Source organism: Lutjanus erythropterus, chromosome 21 (genome assembly GCF_056507025.1).
Source record: "Lutjanus erythropterus isolate fLutEry1 chromosome 21, fLutEry1.hap2, whole genome shotgun sequence".
Classification (NCBI taxonomy): Eukaryota; Metazoa; Chordata; class Actinopteri; order Lutjaniformes; family Lutjanidae; genus Lutjanus; species Lutjanus erythropterus.
The window spans coordinates 17061416-17079353 of NC_139337.1; the positions used below are offsets into that span (position 1 = coordinate 17061416).

At 38.0% G+C, this 17938-nt stretch overlaps 1 protein-coding gene across 1 annotated transcript in view; it reads left to right on the forward strand.

Annotated features, from left to right (window-relative positions):
• Nucleotides 1-17938, forward strand: part of stau2 (staufen double-stranded RNA binding protein 2) — a 110429-nt gene that overhangs the window by 19573 nt on the left and 72918 nt on the right. Inside the window, exons 6-7 of the mRNA XM_084747154.1 lie at nt 9182-9341; nt 15935-16042. Of these exons, the coding sequence (XP_084603280.1) occupies nt 9182-9341; nt 15935-16042 (268 nt within the window). The remainder of the gene's footprint in view (nt 1-9181; nt 9342-15934; nt 16043-17938) is intronic.

A 17938-nucleotide genomic window follows, 5' to 3' on the forward strand; every position in this document is an offset into this window, starting at 1 on the left:
CAGTTTCGTATAGGAACTGCTTTATTTCTACTGAACTAAACCATATAGAAGGAAGTGTGCATCTACTTGTGAACGAGAGACTGGTGCTTTTGATAGTGTAGGATTAAAACATGAATGCTGGTCCATTTGGCTGAGCTGTAGCATTAGCACCACGGAGCTAGTTAGCGTAGTGGAAGTGTTTAATTCAGTAGTTATTTGTAATGTGGTCCCAAAGCTACCAAAACTTTCTTAGACTGAAAAAAGATAACATTTAACAACTTCTCAGCATTTCCGTCATGCTAAACACCAGTGTTGTAGCCAAGACCAAGACTTTGAAGGGTTGAGACTAAGTCGAGACCGAGACTAAGTCGAGACCAAGCCCAAGGCAGGGTGAGACAGAGTCAAGATTAGGTGCTGTAACATTTCTAGTTCTCTGACTGTGGTACCATGATGCTTATGCTGGAGCTTACATTAGGCAACATAGCTTCATGTGGCCTTGCTCATCACAAATTACAATATTACTTAGCTAGCTAACCTTGAAGTGAGAGTCGGTACCAGTAACTCTCTTTAAAATTACAAGTGAGACAAGTCACTGGTTGCATTTAAAGCAGAAGTTTTACATCCAGTCACAATAGTGATGTTAACAAATAAATCAGACAGCACACATGTGATTTAATGATGTAAATAATTTTCATTTCAAGACCATAGAAGTGGTCTTGAAATAAAATCCCAAGTTCTCTTTGTCTGAGACCAAGACAAGACTGAGACAGTCAAAAAGTGGTCTTGGCACCAGTCTCATGACTTAAACGATCTTGAGTGGTATAATAGTACCAAAAGCAATGTTTGTTTATTTTTAAGCCCATCACTATTTTATTTTTCATTTACTTTCTAGACCATTTGAATTCTTTCAGTGGAGACTCTGAAATGGGCATTTGTGAGTTGTAACAACCTTAACTTGCCTAACCTTAACTTTTGTGTTTCATGGAAAAATATTTAACAAGCAACTACTGACAAAGAAATAATTTCATGTGAAACCACAACTCTACCATCCTATTGAATCAGTTTCTCCCATGTGGGTTTGTGGTTTCTAGCCTTAGACAGGGTCCAAGGAACTTTGAATACAACCCCCCCCCAAGCAACATTACATTTGGTGTTTTGAGTACTGTTTACTTGACTACATGGACTGTTTTCTCACACCACTATGTATTTTCTACATTAGCAATTGCGTGAGGCAGAAGGGAAGGAAAGCAATCAATGATGGACACAGGGAATGAAGTATGGAAGTTGGGAGGGAGAGAAAACAAGTAGAGGTCTGACAGGAGATTGGAAGAAAGTGCAGCTGGTGGAGGAGTGAGCCTGTCCAAGTTTTTACATTTTTTTTTTCTCCCCAAATCTCTGTCACCCCTTTGCTCCCAGCACAGCCCCATTCCCTTTATGAGGCTCTGAGTCAGTTCTGTGTGTTTATGTGTGTGTGTAATTGTGGTTTAATGCATACAACCATTTCTGTATGCATGTGTGGCCAGTCGATGTCTTGGTGGTCAATCTCAGTGACGCTGGAAGACAAACTGGGCCAATACGCCCCCTCATTCCTGTCTTGTTATTTGTCTGTGTTTAGTTGGCCCACTTTCTACTGTCTGCTGCTCTTTCCTGTAGTACAATACATATGTTTCCACCCTTAAGAGTAACCACAAATATGCTTTAATTACTTTGAAGCTACTACCAGTGGCAATGGGTAATAAATGGGTATGTGCTGTTGGTTGCAGCACTACATTTATACAGACAGCAGCACAACCAAATTGATTAATTTCTCCCTTTTTAGATAATGGTTTATGAACCAGCTGAACCTCTTGGACAGTTAAATCAGTGTTTCACACTAATTTGTAGACATCAAGAAATGAAAGTATACAGCTTACATTTTCATCCAATGTCAGGTTGTAACACTGTTCCACCATAATGAAAATGGATGGCCGATGAGCTAAACTGCTCTAAAAGTTATATAAATATGTTATTTATTACAGTTGACACTACATTACATTTTTCAGTTAAAAAAGCAAAACAAAAACTTAAACTTTACATCTTTCTGTTCAAAAATGTAAAGTTTACATATTTCTGTCAAAAATTAAGTTTACACGTCTGGCTAAAATACATAAAGTTGACATATTTTTGTGTAAAATAGTGAAAAGTTTAAATATTTCTGTTTTGAAAAATCAAGTTTACATAATTCAGTGTAAAAACATGCCAAGTTTACATATTTCTTTGTAAAAACATTTGAATTTACACAGTTTGTCTTTAAAAAGCATAAACAAACAAAAACAAAAAAAAACCATAAATTTACATTTTTCTCTGTTAAAATAACAATAAGTTTCCATATTTCTTAGCTGTAAAGGCCTCTTTACTCTGTACCATGTTGAACTGTCCCAAAAGTTGACCGAGGTTGACAATGATGGTTTTAGATGCTACTGTGAGACTCGCTGATTTAGTTTGTGTTGAAATTCATAGTAGCAGAACTTTAGGACCAAAATTCAACAATATGACTGCTAATATGACCCATGTTTACAAACCCACCAATAAGAATACCACACTGGGAAGCTGGCCATGACCAAATCTACACTCGTCCTCCCCCTCTTTTGAGTTTTTTTTAATGTTCTTTTTATGCAGGGCACTGCCAGCAAAATAACCAACACATATTTACTATTGCAAGACATTTTCATTTTTCTTTTTAATTTGAGGAATGCACCAACTAAGCATAATAGATAAGACACAGAATCAAAAGAACTTAGAACACACAGACCACCCACAATGACAGCACCATCTAAAAACCAATTTTGATGTCCATTATCACAGTACCAGTCTAATGCATGGAGAGAACAGTAAACATGTGAAAACTAACAACAAAATATCCTTGACTCTACTATAACTGTAAGAGCCACGTATATACAAAGATCACCAACATATTAAGTAATATTATTTAGCTAAATTGTCAAATAATTAAGGCACACATACATGACTGCTGCAAGTATTGCATAGCTGAGTGAGTATTCTGTTTGATATTAAATGAAGTAATGGAGGTGATCACCCCTGGGGTCTCTAACAACAACCACAGTTGACTGGCTGATTAAGGGCGGCAGTATATTCTGAACAAAATTGAATTTGATGTGTTCTCATGGGTAAAATGGCAGGTTTATGACTAAAGGGAAGTGCTGCATTTGGTTTTGATTGCTGCGGTCTGCAAAAGTTTGCCAGCCAAAGCTGTTGAAATCTTCACCGCTCCCTGTACACTGCCATCTGCAACTAGTCAACAACGTCATGCATTAAAGGGACAGTTCACCCTAAAATCAAAAATGCATATTTTTACACTCTCACCTGTAGTGCTATTTAGATTTTTTAGTGAATCCAACATATTATTAGCAAAGTTACATCAGCCTATTTGTTGACCCTCCCCTAGAAAACATTCAATTTACACAACATTGATAAAAGGCTACCCAAGAATCATTGTGCAGTCATGCATGCTAGCTAACCTTTTAAATCTCTGAGAGCCACCTATCCATAATTATGAACTAGCTACATGTAATTGAAACATACTAGCCAATTACTTGTAAAGTGTACAGACAGTCTTGTGAGTCACAACTGATGGTTTTGTAACTTCACAAGCTCTGACATATCCTTCACCTCAGAAACCACCAGAGAAAGTGCAGAGGGTGAGGCTAACACACCTAACATTAGCCACGCTACAAATGCAGCTGACTTAGCCACTCCGGATAAGGGCAAACGAAAGACTTGAAAACATTCAATGCAATATATGTATGTAGTATGGGGTCCTTGTTCCGTTTCTCAGTTAAGGTGTCTGTGGCCTGAACAAAAATGAAGACACTGCCTCTGATTGCTTTAGTGTGAGTTGCCGACTCTTATTGGCCTTGGAAATCTCTGATTTCCCTGGAATAAAACAGAACTACGTGTCACATGCTTGCGGTGATCAAAGTGCCAAAAAACACATTTAAAAAACTCAACAGCAATGTCTCAATGTGCCAACAATCATGATCTGGTTACTCAAGATAAACCACAGATCATGTGGTGAGCAATTTCATATCGGAACTATTTTCTTTCTACCACCGCCAACCGTATCACCACACAGAAGGAAGCATGCAGCTACTCATGGACGAGAGGTTATAGCTCAGCCGAGGATGACATCATCGTTTACACACACTATTATTTTTATAGTTTGCTTCCAGTAAACTATACACGCACAAATGTTTGCATCTTTTCTAGATTTTCTTTTCTTTTCGTGATTTTCCTGCTCCAGCCGTGACTTGAAAGCCACTCCATCTAGTGTGGTCACCATTAAATAAACAGACTATTGAGTGTCACTGTTACTACTGTAAATAATGCAGGTTTTCTTAAAACAGAAAGGTAGGGAAGGGAAGGTGGCTGTGGTACATTTCTGTGTGTGAGCTGTGTTGCATAACTACAATATAGATACAATCTATCTGACATCACTTAGTGGTGTAATAATCTGGATATATGACTTATGATCATTGGAAACTAGCAGCTGTAAAGCTGTAGCATAAATGTAAATAAAAAAAAAAAAAGTCAAGGTAGTGTTAACTGTTCAGTTTAGGAACAAGTGTGACACATGCAGAATGATAGTATAATCTGTTTTTCTTTTTTTTCAACACAGGCATTTAGAACGGAAATAGTTTTCGATGCCACAGGAGAAAATAGTTTCCAGCCGAAATGTCACCCTGTCATTTATAGTAATAATTGCAATACCATATCTCCCATTTCCCAATAGGACTGTGTGTGTGGGCTCACCTTTGAGTGCGTCTGTCTCTGTGTGTGTTCATGCTCGAGTCTTTGAATGATTAAGATGAAATGGTAACCTTAACTAATGCGGCCCACATTAAAGAGAGCTGCAGGGAAGCTTCTGGCCTCAAAGTCAAAATCATTACTCACTGCTAAATGCTGATGAGTTATCATTTGATTGAGTTCAGTCGTTTTTTCCTCATCGCAGAGTCACAGCAGATACACACACACTGCACACAGACACAGTGAGGAATTATGATTTCAGGTTGTCTGATATGATATGATATCTAAAGAACGCTGTGATGGAATTTCTTCAAATTTGGCACAAATGTCCACTTGGACTCGAGAATGAACTAATTAGAATTTGTAAGTCAAAGGTCAAGGCCACTGTGACCTCACCAAACCTGTTTTATATAACTCAAGGATTAGCAAGCAGATTATCTCAAAATTTCACACAAATATCTAATAGGATAAAATGATGAGGTCGTGACATTTTATATCCTAAAGGTCATACGTCAGTTTTTCAGACATAATGTTCAGCTCTATATCAGCTATCAGTCCTCTGTACTCCTCTGTAAAAACAGTCTCTAAGTGAAGTCGGCATGTTTCTCACAGGAATCATGCATGTCATTATAGTTAGGTTAGGTTTTGCCAAAATAAAAAAAAAGTTATGCCTTTTATTAAATTCCTTTAAAGTCTTCATTACACATTTTAAGTCTGGACAGTCTGAGTTTTGACAGACATGGGTGTAAACTGCAACTTGACTTGCTGGCAGGGGCATACAGCCGCATGCAGTAATTCTATTTTTTTTTTTCTTTCTTTCTTATTTTTTCTTTTCCTTTCAGCCGTCTCCACACCCTCCCTACAGGTGTCCTGGTCCAATTCCCTCTCTGTAGTAATAATAATAACAAAAATAATAATTGATAACACAGTATAGGCGGATCCAGCCAGCATGTGCTGATTTTTGTACTGGCCACAGAGCGCTGACGTGATTTTTCTTGCCTTTTTTTGTCTACATGATTTTGATGTGTGTGCGTGTGCTCGCCTGTGTTCTTGGCTGACTTGCTTGTGTGTAAGCCACTACTTTCCCACGTTGTGGAGTAGGGTCTCCCACAGGCCTCCCTCCATGTCCCTCTCTCTCTTCTCTCTTTCTTTGCTTCCCTCTCTCTCCCCTTCAGTCTCCCTCCGCTCTCTTTCTTATCCCTCTCCCTCTGTCCTCCTCTCTGCACCTGTACTCTGCGCTCCAGCCCCAGCTGCTCCCATCTCAGCTCAGCGCTGTTGGCCGCAGCCCATGTTGCACTTGGCATGTCCTCTGAGACCCTGGGGCCACACTTGACGTGCAAGGGCCAGGCAGGCCCCCGCCCAGGCAAGGCTCCCGTGGCCAGGAGGAGCTGAGAGCAGACGGATGAGAGGAGGGTTGTGGGCTGGAGAAAGACCTGCTGGAATTCTGGGAGTAAAATGCTGACTCATTGTTAGGCCTGCTGAGCAGGAGATTGGGAAAAGACATGAGGGGAGTAGATGTTAAGGGAAAGGACAGATGTTCTTAAGAGTTACTTGCGATAAGGAGTCATGTTTTCTGGTATTCTACTTCTAGAGAACTTCATCAAGTTGAGGACTCATTTCAGTTTATTGCAACTTGGGTCTTACTTTTAGAGTCTTAGTCATAGTTTTGATAAAGATATACTTGCCAAAGTAACATCTGAGATATGGGAACATGGTGATGTAGCCACAGTGGATTGTTCAGACCAGTGGTTCTCAAATGGAGGTTTGGTTCAAGGCACCCGCAGGAAAAATGTTGGGCTTGACCACAGCCGACATGAATTAACATACAAATAAATAAAAACAGTAAACTGAGTTCAATTGTAGGCAATTTAAATGCAGTTCACTTGGCTAGTTCTAACATTCTCAGTCAAGTAGGCATCACCCATTAATGGTCAAAACTGTCTCTCTCTATATATGTATACGAGTGGGTCCTCAGTATTTAATCTAGCTTGTAAGAGATCCTTGGATAAGAAAAAAAATCAGAACTTCTGGTTTAGAGGGTAAAACAGGTTTTAAACAAGACAACAATTAAGTCGTGTTATGCTAGTAAAAATCGAAAGTGAGCGTGCCTGAAATTACAGACGTCTATCTGTAAAATGTGATGGATGTTCACTGTGGGTAGCTTGGCCAAAAATTTTACCGTTGTTGGAGCAGCCTTACTAATGTCGTCAACCCATTTCCAGATATCAATTATTAAATGGGTGAGTTCAGTTTTATTATTGCCCATAGGAATGATGCTCACAACTACCAAAATAAGATCCAAGTCATAATAAATCTTAATTATACTGTAATTTATGGTTACATTGGCCCACCTTGCTGGCACTGTCACGACTTCCCAAGACAGCTTCACAGTAAATCTCTCACAATATCTTCATTGGTGTATTGGTCTGAAATATCTAAACAACTATTGGATTATTTGCTACAAACTTTTGCTCAGACGTTCTTGTTCTCCACTTGATGAATCTTACTGACTCCCTGACTTTGCCCCTACTTCTGCTATTAAATTTATTGTTTTATTTTTTAGTGAAACTATTGGATGACTTGCAATGACATTTGGTCCAGATACCCATGGTACCCAAAGATGAAACCTAATGACTTGTCGTCTTTTCATATGATGTCAGCGCCACGTCAGAAATTTCACTTTTCCAGTGAAACATTTCAACATCTACCAGACGGATTGACACATAATCTTGCACAGACATTCATTGTTCTGAGTCAGTGAAGATTCATGACACTGGCTGTGACTTTTCCTCTAGCTTCACCATGACATTAATATTTGTGGTTTTTAGTTAAATGTCTCAATAACTATTGGATTGATTGCAATGAAATTTGGACATAACATTGACGTCGCCCTCTGGATGAACTATAGTACCTTTGGTGATCAATTCAAAATTGTAATTTGTCCAATACTTTCCCAACAGTCTCAGCTGTACTTTAGGTGAAGTCCTAATTAGCAAATCTTAGCGTGCTAACTAACTAAGTTGGTTAACATCGTAAATATCTCATATTGGAATTATTTTTCCTTACAATTTAAATTTTTACTGAAAAAAATATTACAATAGTGATGATGTGATTTCTTGGGGTCTGTACCAAACAAAGATGTTTTCTTTCATCTGAAGAAAAAGATTTTTAGGCCAGGGCTTCTCTGCAGCACTACAGTACTTCACTATAATGCTGTTTTCTCACACATGTACCCTTTTTCAAAAAAAAATTGCAATTTGGTTCCGTGATTTGGATATTCCAATTGGCTATATGTGAGTGTGATAATATTGTGATTAATTGTGTAGCCCTACTGCTAAACTTAAGCAGGCTAGCATTGTCCTTATTCTTTAGCGCTTGTTGGCTTGCTGTTGAATATTGTGCTATAACTTGAGAGCTGTGTGGTTGTGATACAGACTGTTAGAATTAACATGACAAACAGATTTTCCTGTCCTACATAATCAAGTTATTTTGTGTTTTCGTGCATCTTGGGTTCCCCAAATTCCTGTCAAGTATTAAATCTCCCAGCTGTTGCAGTGCCAAGTAGGATGTTTTGGTGTAGATGAAAATTAATATTCACAGAGAAAAGGGACAGCTGCATTTCTTTAAAGCTTGTTTTAATTTTCCTCAGCATGTAGTGAAATCAACTCAAAAGACTTTCACTTACCATTGATTTTCGTTCCCTCACTAAAGGCCAAATGTCTTGACCAAACATGAAAATATCAAATACATTTTGGCACCAGAGTCGAGACACAGTTCCATTAATCTCAGCTGCTGTCTACCACATATGTTGGTGATATGTCCTTGTGAATAGTAAGTGCAGACTGGCAGAGGGGAAAGAGGACAGGGAGACGGATATTAAAAAGTTTGGATTACTCTCTCCTCTTGTTAGCTTTCCCACTATTTCTCTTTCCTTGTCCTCGCTCCGGCCGATATTCTCAGCCCTTCTCCCCCTGACGCAGGAGGGGGTATCACACACGCAGGCTTGCAGACCTCTAAATCTGTTCAGTGACAGCTCAGTCCCGCTCTGTCAGGGCCCAAAGAAAGAGAGGAAAATCTATGTCCAGGGCCTGAAGAAAGAGGAGAGGATATATGTGTCCCTTTGCTTTGTTTGGCATCCCTGAGCTGAGATTCAATAGCAAGACATCCGTCAAGTGGTTGGCCAACAGGCCATTGTGTAGTAATTGACCCTGATGAAGTGGTGGGCCTTTAATTTGGGAACGGTGTAAACGGTGTGAATTGATAACTTGGCTCATAATGTCTGAGCCTCTCACTTCTGTTGTTTTTCATATATAACATTCATTGGTTACGTATTTGTTCATTTTTTAGTTTTTATGACGAGTGTTTCCCTTTTCCCTCTTTTTTTTTTTGTTAATTCTAGGTACCATTATCCTGTTCCTAAGATCTTCTATGTGCAGCTGTCTGTGGGGACTCATGAGTTTATTGGAGAGGGACGCACCCGCCAAGCAGCAAGACACAGCGCTGCCATGAAGGCCCTGCAAGCCCTGCGCAACGAACCCATCCCCGAACGGCCACCGCAGGTAAACACACATAAACACTCACACTAAGAGCGCATACCAGAGGACAGGTACCTGTTGAACAAGGACTTTTTGACTTCCCCTGTGATAATCCCTGCTGCGATCTTCAGTACATTTCCATCACTGTAAAAGCTGAAATGGACTTCTGTCTGACTGAACACTGAACGCTGGACTAATGAAAGTAAAAGATTATTCTGTCTCACTTGTTGCCTGGATACAGCGATTATTGTTCACCTCTGCTCTGTATTGTACTAATTACATTTTACAGCTTGTTTTGCCACTACTTCACTGCACTTATTTTATTTAATGAACAATTTTATTGAAGAAAATAACTGTTGATTTATTACTATATGTTTCTCTAAATCCATTAGCACAGGTAGCTGCAATAATCTTTTAATTCCATTTGTATGCACTGACAGTTATAAATTCTAAATGATCATTTTTGTTTTTTTAATGTCGGGTAGGCCTTTTCACCTCCACATTCAAATTCATGTTATTCACAGTTCACACGGTTATACAAGTTTGATTACTTACCATTAGTTAACTAAATTAACTAAATAGCCAAGATTAATTTAATGATTAATTCATGGACAAATTGTCAAGATGATCAGGTAAACCACTGCTTGGTAATCATGCTGATAATAATTTAAGAAAAAATGCTGGGTTATTTTATATTAGGTTTTTTTTTACTCTCTGACTTAACTTGTCCATCTGTAGGGCACAACCCATTCACGCCCACTGAAGATGTGAGTCTGAATGAATCAGAAGTCTGTTGTATCATTCCAAAAAAATGGCTGAGTAATATAATTAAACAGCTGTTCTGGTGTGTGTGAGATTGACTTAAAATAAACTACATTGTCCTTGTTCATCTTAATCAAGGTACTTTTCAGCCAGTTTTTAACAGTTTTCAGGCAACTCTGGAGGCCTACAGTATATCAAGTGTTGTCTAAAAAGACATGAGAAAAAAAAAAGAAAGAAAGAAAGAAAGAAAAAAAGAAATGTCCTTAAGATCAGTTTGTCGTTGTTTTGTTCTTTGAAAATTACTTTGAATTACTTTAATTAATTATATTTTAACGATAAAGCTTTTTCTCCAGATAAAACTTGATTATACTTTTTTTTTAGAGCTGCAGCAATGAATTGCCTAATAGATCCTTAAATTAACTAATTAACTCACTGTTTTCATAATTGATCAATCAATTTGAGTATTTTTTTTAAGAAACAAAGTAATAATTCTCTTACTCCAGCTTCTTTAATGTGAATATTTTGTGGTTTCTTTGCTTTCTCTTGAGAGGGCACTGAATATCTTTGGGTTTTGGGCAAAACAAGACATTTCAGGACATCATCTTGAGATTTGGGAAACATCGCTTTATATTTTTCACCTTATTCGCCTTATGAAATCTCTTGTTCCCCCCACAAACCCAATTTTCTGTCATTCATTCTATCTACAAAAGGTCATTCCACACTCCTCTCAAATTGTCCTCCAATCATTGCAACCCCGTCCCTTCAACACTTTTGCCACATTGTGACCACTTTCATGCCAGATGACTTCCTCTCCGCTCGACCCCCCCACCACTTGAAAAACTCTTCCCTTAATGAAAAGTCAAAGGATTTGCACTGCTGATCTGTTGATGCTCTGCCCAGAGACACTCTATTAAAAGTGTTATGCAGTGTTTTTTGCAGATACTAAGATGAATGCATAACCAGCTTTTCATCAGATTGAATCCAAATCCATCTCAGCTCTAATTACTCTAATGTATAATCCCCATAGTTCAGTTTGCACCTGGCAGGAGTGCATATTCTCCTTATTTTGTCCTTTTCCCTCCTGCTTACTCCCAATATCACTGTACCTTTCCAGAGTTTCCCCTCAGGCATCGCTGTTAACTGTTGTTATCATCTCCCACCGGAAATCAAATTACCCCATATCCTCACCGCCTGGCATCGCTGATGGTTATTCAAAACGCTTTGGCTCCTCTCACTTGCCTGACTCGCTGTCTTGTGGCGTCGGCCTCCATAAATGTGCTCTTTGTTTGCAGCTGCTCCTGAGTCTTGCTTTACAAATTGGGGCATATTGTGTCTACAATATATGTCTGTCACTTGGTCTCCGCGTGTGTGTGCTCTCACATGTTGCAAATGTGTGGACGCCCTCAGGCTAAAAGTGTTCCTTGTTACCGTGGGCTGTCAAATCTTTAGTTTGAGGAAGACCACAGGTAAATGTCAATGACGCTGTAATCGTGTTGTGTTTATACACCGGTAGAGCAACAATATGTAACCCTAGGAAACACAAAAAACTTGAGCCAAATTTAAAAGGTTTCAGGCGATAAAGATTATATAATGAAACTGCTGACAAACTCGTAAATTCCTGCCAATTAGTTTCGATGTTGATGAGGTTATTGAAATTAGGATACAAGGTTGCTACAGGTCCTTAAAGTATTAAGTAGTCTTAAATTCTGTTTGTGAAAGTCTTAAATATTGATTTATTGAATGTTGTAAGCCTGGTTTCACTCCAAGCTGAAAAAGGCCTGTACATGTAATCTTTAGTAAAGTCAACAAAAGACGAGCTGTAAAAAGTTTGGCGATCATCAGCCCAATTTTCATGAGGAAGTTGACTAGATTCATTATGATAACAGACTGACTGTAGGCTAAATGAGTAAATTTATTTAAAATTCATAAATGCATTTGAACAAATATTCTCAACCTCAACCGGTTATTGTCATTTTGCCTTATAATTTTGAACTGACAATATATGCGTTTCCTCGGAGGAGTATGTCTATATTTTTACAACTAAACTCTGCTTAGTTTTATTATAAAATTGGCCTTTTAATTCTTAAACAGTGGCATCAAAAGGTCTTGGATTAAACTTGCTGATACACGTAGAAACCCTGGGATATCTGAAACAGATTGTTTGTCTCATGATGAATGGTTTAACTGGGTATTTATGAGGTGAAATCTGCATCATCATTTTCTCTGTCACAGCATGCTTGGTGTGAAGGAAGATATATTTAAATCTGCAAATTTCTAAACGTTACAGTTAAGTTTTCATCTTGTTCTGTCTATGGGGGACCTTTTTCCCATCCTTTGATCTACAATAACTTTTCCCTATTACGAAATCAGTTGCCCATGAGCATAGATGTGAATGTGAAGCCTTCTGTTCGCCCACAGTCACTGTTCATTCACAGCGACTCCTTCAGGGTGAGAGTTTATGTCTCAGAGCACTATCTGGAGTCTTCACTGGCTTGTACTTTTTCTCCCAGGACTCTCTGTCCAGTAAATCTATAAGTAGAAGCAGCACGGAAGTCAGATTTAGCCCTCTATTTTTCTTTGTCACGGGAAGGTTGCTGTTCTCTTTGGTCATTCATGCTAATTCACTCCCACAGACACATGCATATGCCTTACACCCAGCGGCTTGTTAATGCAGCCTTGAGAGGGGATTCACACTATTAATCGCACAAATGCCAATAGTGGCAGAAGCAGATGTATTCATGAAAACCACGAATACTTACTAGAACTGTAATGAAAACTGTCCATGGGAAAAGAAAGGATGAATTTCCTTTAGACTGACTCACTTCTCACATGTCCACATATAATACAAGAAGCAGAAAAGGTGGAAACACTTTAAAATAACCATCATTAATAAATTGGAAATAGTAATTTCTCTGTTGAACATTCAGTAAAGTTTCTATATGCTTTCTACAATAGCATCCATATGTTTGTAGATCCACTACAAATTATTTATTAACCATTTAAGTATAATAAACATCAGTTGCAACTTAATAATAACATACAAATAATGTTTATAGATGCACTGCGCAGTATTCATTAGCCATTAACAAAGTATTATAAACTTTACAATAACTATCTATGTAATGTTGTTTTATTTTATTTTATTTATTATTATTATTAAAGAATGGCTCAAAATGATTAATGGATTATCAAATAGTTGGTTCTTTTAATTGATTAATTTGATTAATCATATGGCAGGTTTTAATTTACTAATTTAATTAGAACATAGTTATATTTGTCTCTTATCAGCTATGATACAATATATGAATTCTAAACTAATTGTTTTATATTAAACAAACAAATGATAAAATAACATTAAAACACTACTAATTAGTAAATATAATTAATTATCATTTAATTGTTTGTTAATGAAATAACTTAACTAAAGTTAACTATTTATTTACTGTTTATTAATGATAGTTATTATAAAGTGTTACAAAAATGTAAGTACACACACGCGCACGCACACACACACACACACACACACACAAACTCTGATACATACACCTCTCCCCAATGTGAGGTCTTTCGACCCCGTGTGGTAGGTGTACATCGTGCCATGTGACTGTTTCCTGTGAAATCCAAGAGATCTCACAGTATGAATCATGCGTCGTATCAGGTCACACAATGAGGCAGGAGGAGGGAAGGAGCCCAAAGGGAAAGACCGCAGCCATTCAGACTCAATCAGACAAAGAGCTGGACATGAGGAGATAAAGATCGAGACAGCACTCTGCCTTCCCATAGACAAATGGCACCAAAAAGCCCCTTGTTGTATGGCTGATGATATGATCTCTATGGTGTGAACAAGGGTTTTGTATTAGAAGAAGAGGCCAATAGCAAGACATCTGTTCAGATGTTAATAGTAATCGATTGCTGGAAATCATTCTTATGGATTCAGAGTTGAATAGTAATCAATTTCAGTCTGATCCATATTTAAACAACTGACAAAGTAATAAAAAAAAACCAAAAAAAACATGAAACTGACCGAAGTCTCAAACCTGAGTCATCTGGTATCAAGTCCAGAATTACTTCATAGATTCATGGGCGGCAAAATGTGCGGATTTAGATAATGTCTTCACATTTTTAACATAGCAATGTTGTTAGGTTTGTCTGAATAAAAAGAACATTCGTGGCTGTCCCCATGGAACCTGCTGAAGCTTTTTCACTGACCTTTTGCTTTAATTCTCAGTGAATCAGCTCCATGTTTCATGCCTGATGAAAACTCAGATTTGAGCCCTCATTCTCTAGTTTCCTCTGACAGGGAGAGGCAGGCCACAAATAATAATTTGACTATCTTAGAATAAAGAGTTAATATACAAGAATTCTCATATTTACTGGACCACCCCCTTAAAGAGAACTTCCTGTACAGACAGAGGACCACCAGTCATGTCCTGGAATACTGAGCTCTCAATCTCAGATCCCCATATCAGATAAGGATCATGGCCAAAAAACAGACAGGATTCTCATTGCAGCAGCTTGGCCGACGTCCACCCTGCAGACGTGTAATTCTTGGTTTGATATGTGCCACAGTTTGGGGGTCACAGTTTGGTACCTTTTGGCTACTTAGAAACAGGCAAAATATACATTTTCTTTCCATTTCCTATGGAAGACTTACTCGGACATTTGATCATGTGTCATCTAAAAGAAAAAAAAATCTCACTATTGCTCCAACTTTGGTAAAAATGTCTGCACATTGTATTGTAAGCCTCAAGCACATTGTGATCTCTACTAAATATGGTTTCATTCATCTCTTTTGAGATTCATTGTTGCTTTGACCCAGACTGTTAAAGGCAGAACATCTTGCACCTCATTGTTTAACCCAATTCACACACCTTTTTAAATGGGTTAGCATCTTTAATTAGCTATTTCCACAGACATAACGTTACCTGACATTTAGTTGGTTGGAGACGTCTAATTTGAGTTCACCATACCAGTGATGCCAGTTGTATGAGCTAGGCCAGCCTAAAAAAATGATTTATCTAACATAACTGTGTCCTAAGTTGTACACTTTTTTGCTAACATTCTCTTAAAATTTTAATTAAACATCTAGGACAAATGATTTTAGAATGTTTTCAGTCAGTGTCATGATTTCAAGGTAAAATCTAACTTATTACCTGTCTAACCGAATATCGTTTTAACCATTTACATTCGATTTTTCTTTACCAAACAGTAAAGAATTGCTGGTGACTAACCTCGCACAGGCTTGTCCGGAGTCATCACCCTTATCTTCTTGCTGTAAACATTGAGCAGTGCTGGCTTTTCAGGGCTATTAAGTTACTTCTTAGTCTTAGTCAAATCAGTATCACTGCTATCAACACATCTGTGAATGTTCTGACATCCTTTGCAATAAAATAACATGCTTCAACAACTCCAAACCATGAAAAAAAGTTGCATTTGTATAGTAATTAGACATAAATGTTCATGTTCTTGTAGATTAAACATGTATAAATTACATATAATCACACTTCAGTGGTGACCACCAAACGCAATCCCAGCGAAAAGAGCGGAAAACATGTCAGGCCGGATATGTCCATCTCAGCAAAATAGTAACAACGGAGCACTGCTCAGGACAGTGTCTCTATATCAGTCAGCAACTGGAAAAACTGCAAAAGCTTTCCAGGTGGAGCTCGCGCTTTTGAGTTTTTGCTGTAATTGGGGCATATTGAACAGTTCATGAGTAATAGGCAATACATTACTAGAACTAGTGTTTCAGAACAGTAGACCATTTGGAAACCTAAAAGGGACATTAGTTTGAGCTGTAACACTCAGTATATCCCCTTTGACATTTGATTTTTTTTGCCCCCCTTCTTTTTCAGAGTCCTGAGGAAAAAGCGGAGACTGAGGAAGGCAGTGATGCCAGCAAATCAGAGATCAGCCTGGTCTACGAAATTGCCCTTAAGAGGAACTTATCTGTCAACTTTGAGGTGAGGAAAAAAATGACGAACTTAGGACGTCATATCCTATAAACGCCCAGAGAAATATGACTATGTGATGCCATTATTATTGCTACAACTGTGATTTATTAGTCATGTTCTCCCTCTTAAGTAATCACTGAATGATTTAGGATAAGGCCATTGTTATTGGAGATGTATGAGTAGTCTTGATGTATTATCAGGGTTTGTGAAATGTCATAATGTGGTAAGTATTACAAAACCTAAACAACTCATTAAATGGAAGGAGTCACACTGATAAAACTCTGTCCCCTAATGGCAATAAAATGTGAACTGTGCTAGGACATGCGTGTTTATCCAGTTTTGCTTAATTTTCCCATCAGTGAGGTCACTTATCGTAAGAAGAGTCCGAAGCATCAGTGTACAGGAAGTTTTAGATGGATCACTGCCTGTCACCATGTGGAAATTCTCATGGTGTTAAGTTTAAACTGTGTCTAGACTGATTTAGGACAGTGTTGGTTCTAGTGGCGTGGTCCCAGTGATTCAGCTCAGCTGATAAGGTGCTGATTAGTTTTTCTGTAGTAGTCAGCCATGTCCACAGTCCCACAAAACAGAATTAAATAGGCTTATATTAATCCATCAGACATTTCTAAACCTGTTTTTAACAACCAATATCTCTCTCTTTAAATTAACTTTTGATTTTAATTGCTAAGTGTGATGAAATATTTATTTCTGTACTTTGAAAACAACAAATATAAGTTGCTATATTATTAGGTAAACATGTACGGTTTAATGCGCTCCACTACATGAGCCCTATCTTTATAAAGCAAGGTGTCTGGCACAATTTCAACAAAAAATTTTTATAAAGTGACCAAAATTTATAGTCCACCTGTGTTTCATATTCACGCCGAAGATACTGCTTTCTGTGGCTTCAGTGCTACATTTTTTTTTTTTTGATTCAGGTTTGTAATGATGAATCCAGTTAAGGTATGAAGGTGTTAGGAAATTAAATAAGCTGAGTATGAACCCTGCAATTATAATTATTATTTTAAGTTCTGCCCCCCCAAAAAACACTATGATGAGGATCATCGAGGCAATCAACACAGACCCACTGACATTACAAGAGACATCCAGCTACTCAATATCAAGTATCAAATTTCTTAATTTCAGTGTATTACACAAAAAATGTTACCAGGTGGAGTTTTTTTTTTTTTTTTTTTGGCTAAACTAACTTAAATTCAGTGCTTGACCAAAACTTAGTGCTCTCTTACATGTGGTCTCACACCAGCAGCTGACTGTGACTGAGCTGTATTACTTCAACATTTGCTAACCAATCAATTACCAATTGAAAGTCTTAGAAATCCTTTCCCTTCTTTTGGTATCAAAAATGACAGTCCTTTGCTGCATGAAAGAACACCCTATATTTTTTTTGTAAGACCAGGGTTCGACATTAATCATGGCCTGGTTGCTCGGGGCCACAGGAAGTTACTCTGTGGCCTCATAATATTCCATGTAGGTGATGCTCAGTGGTCACAGTCTGTGACAAAATTAAGGTGGCTACAATATGACACATCTAAGGACGTAATGTACTGTTGTGTGTGCCGCCAGTTTCCTCACCTAGCCCGAGAATTTTTTCATGAACTCCACCATGAAACATCACATCACAATGGATGGTAAAAGTGGACAGCACAAATGTTGCAGATAAGAAAGGCTGTATGCGTATTTTGTATGCGTTTGTGTTTTTACACCTTTATATTTGGGCCACCAGAAATGTACTTTGGTCGCCAAAATTAGTAGCAGGCTGGCTTGTGGTATAAACTTCTCTAAAAGCAAAGACAGTCATCAGTTCTGTGGAGGTTGGACAGCTGCAGCAACTCCTGATGTGTGTGTGATATTGATATTGAAACCCAAGCGCTTTGTAGATTCTTT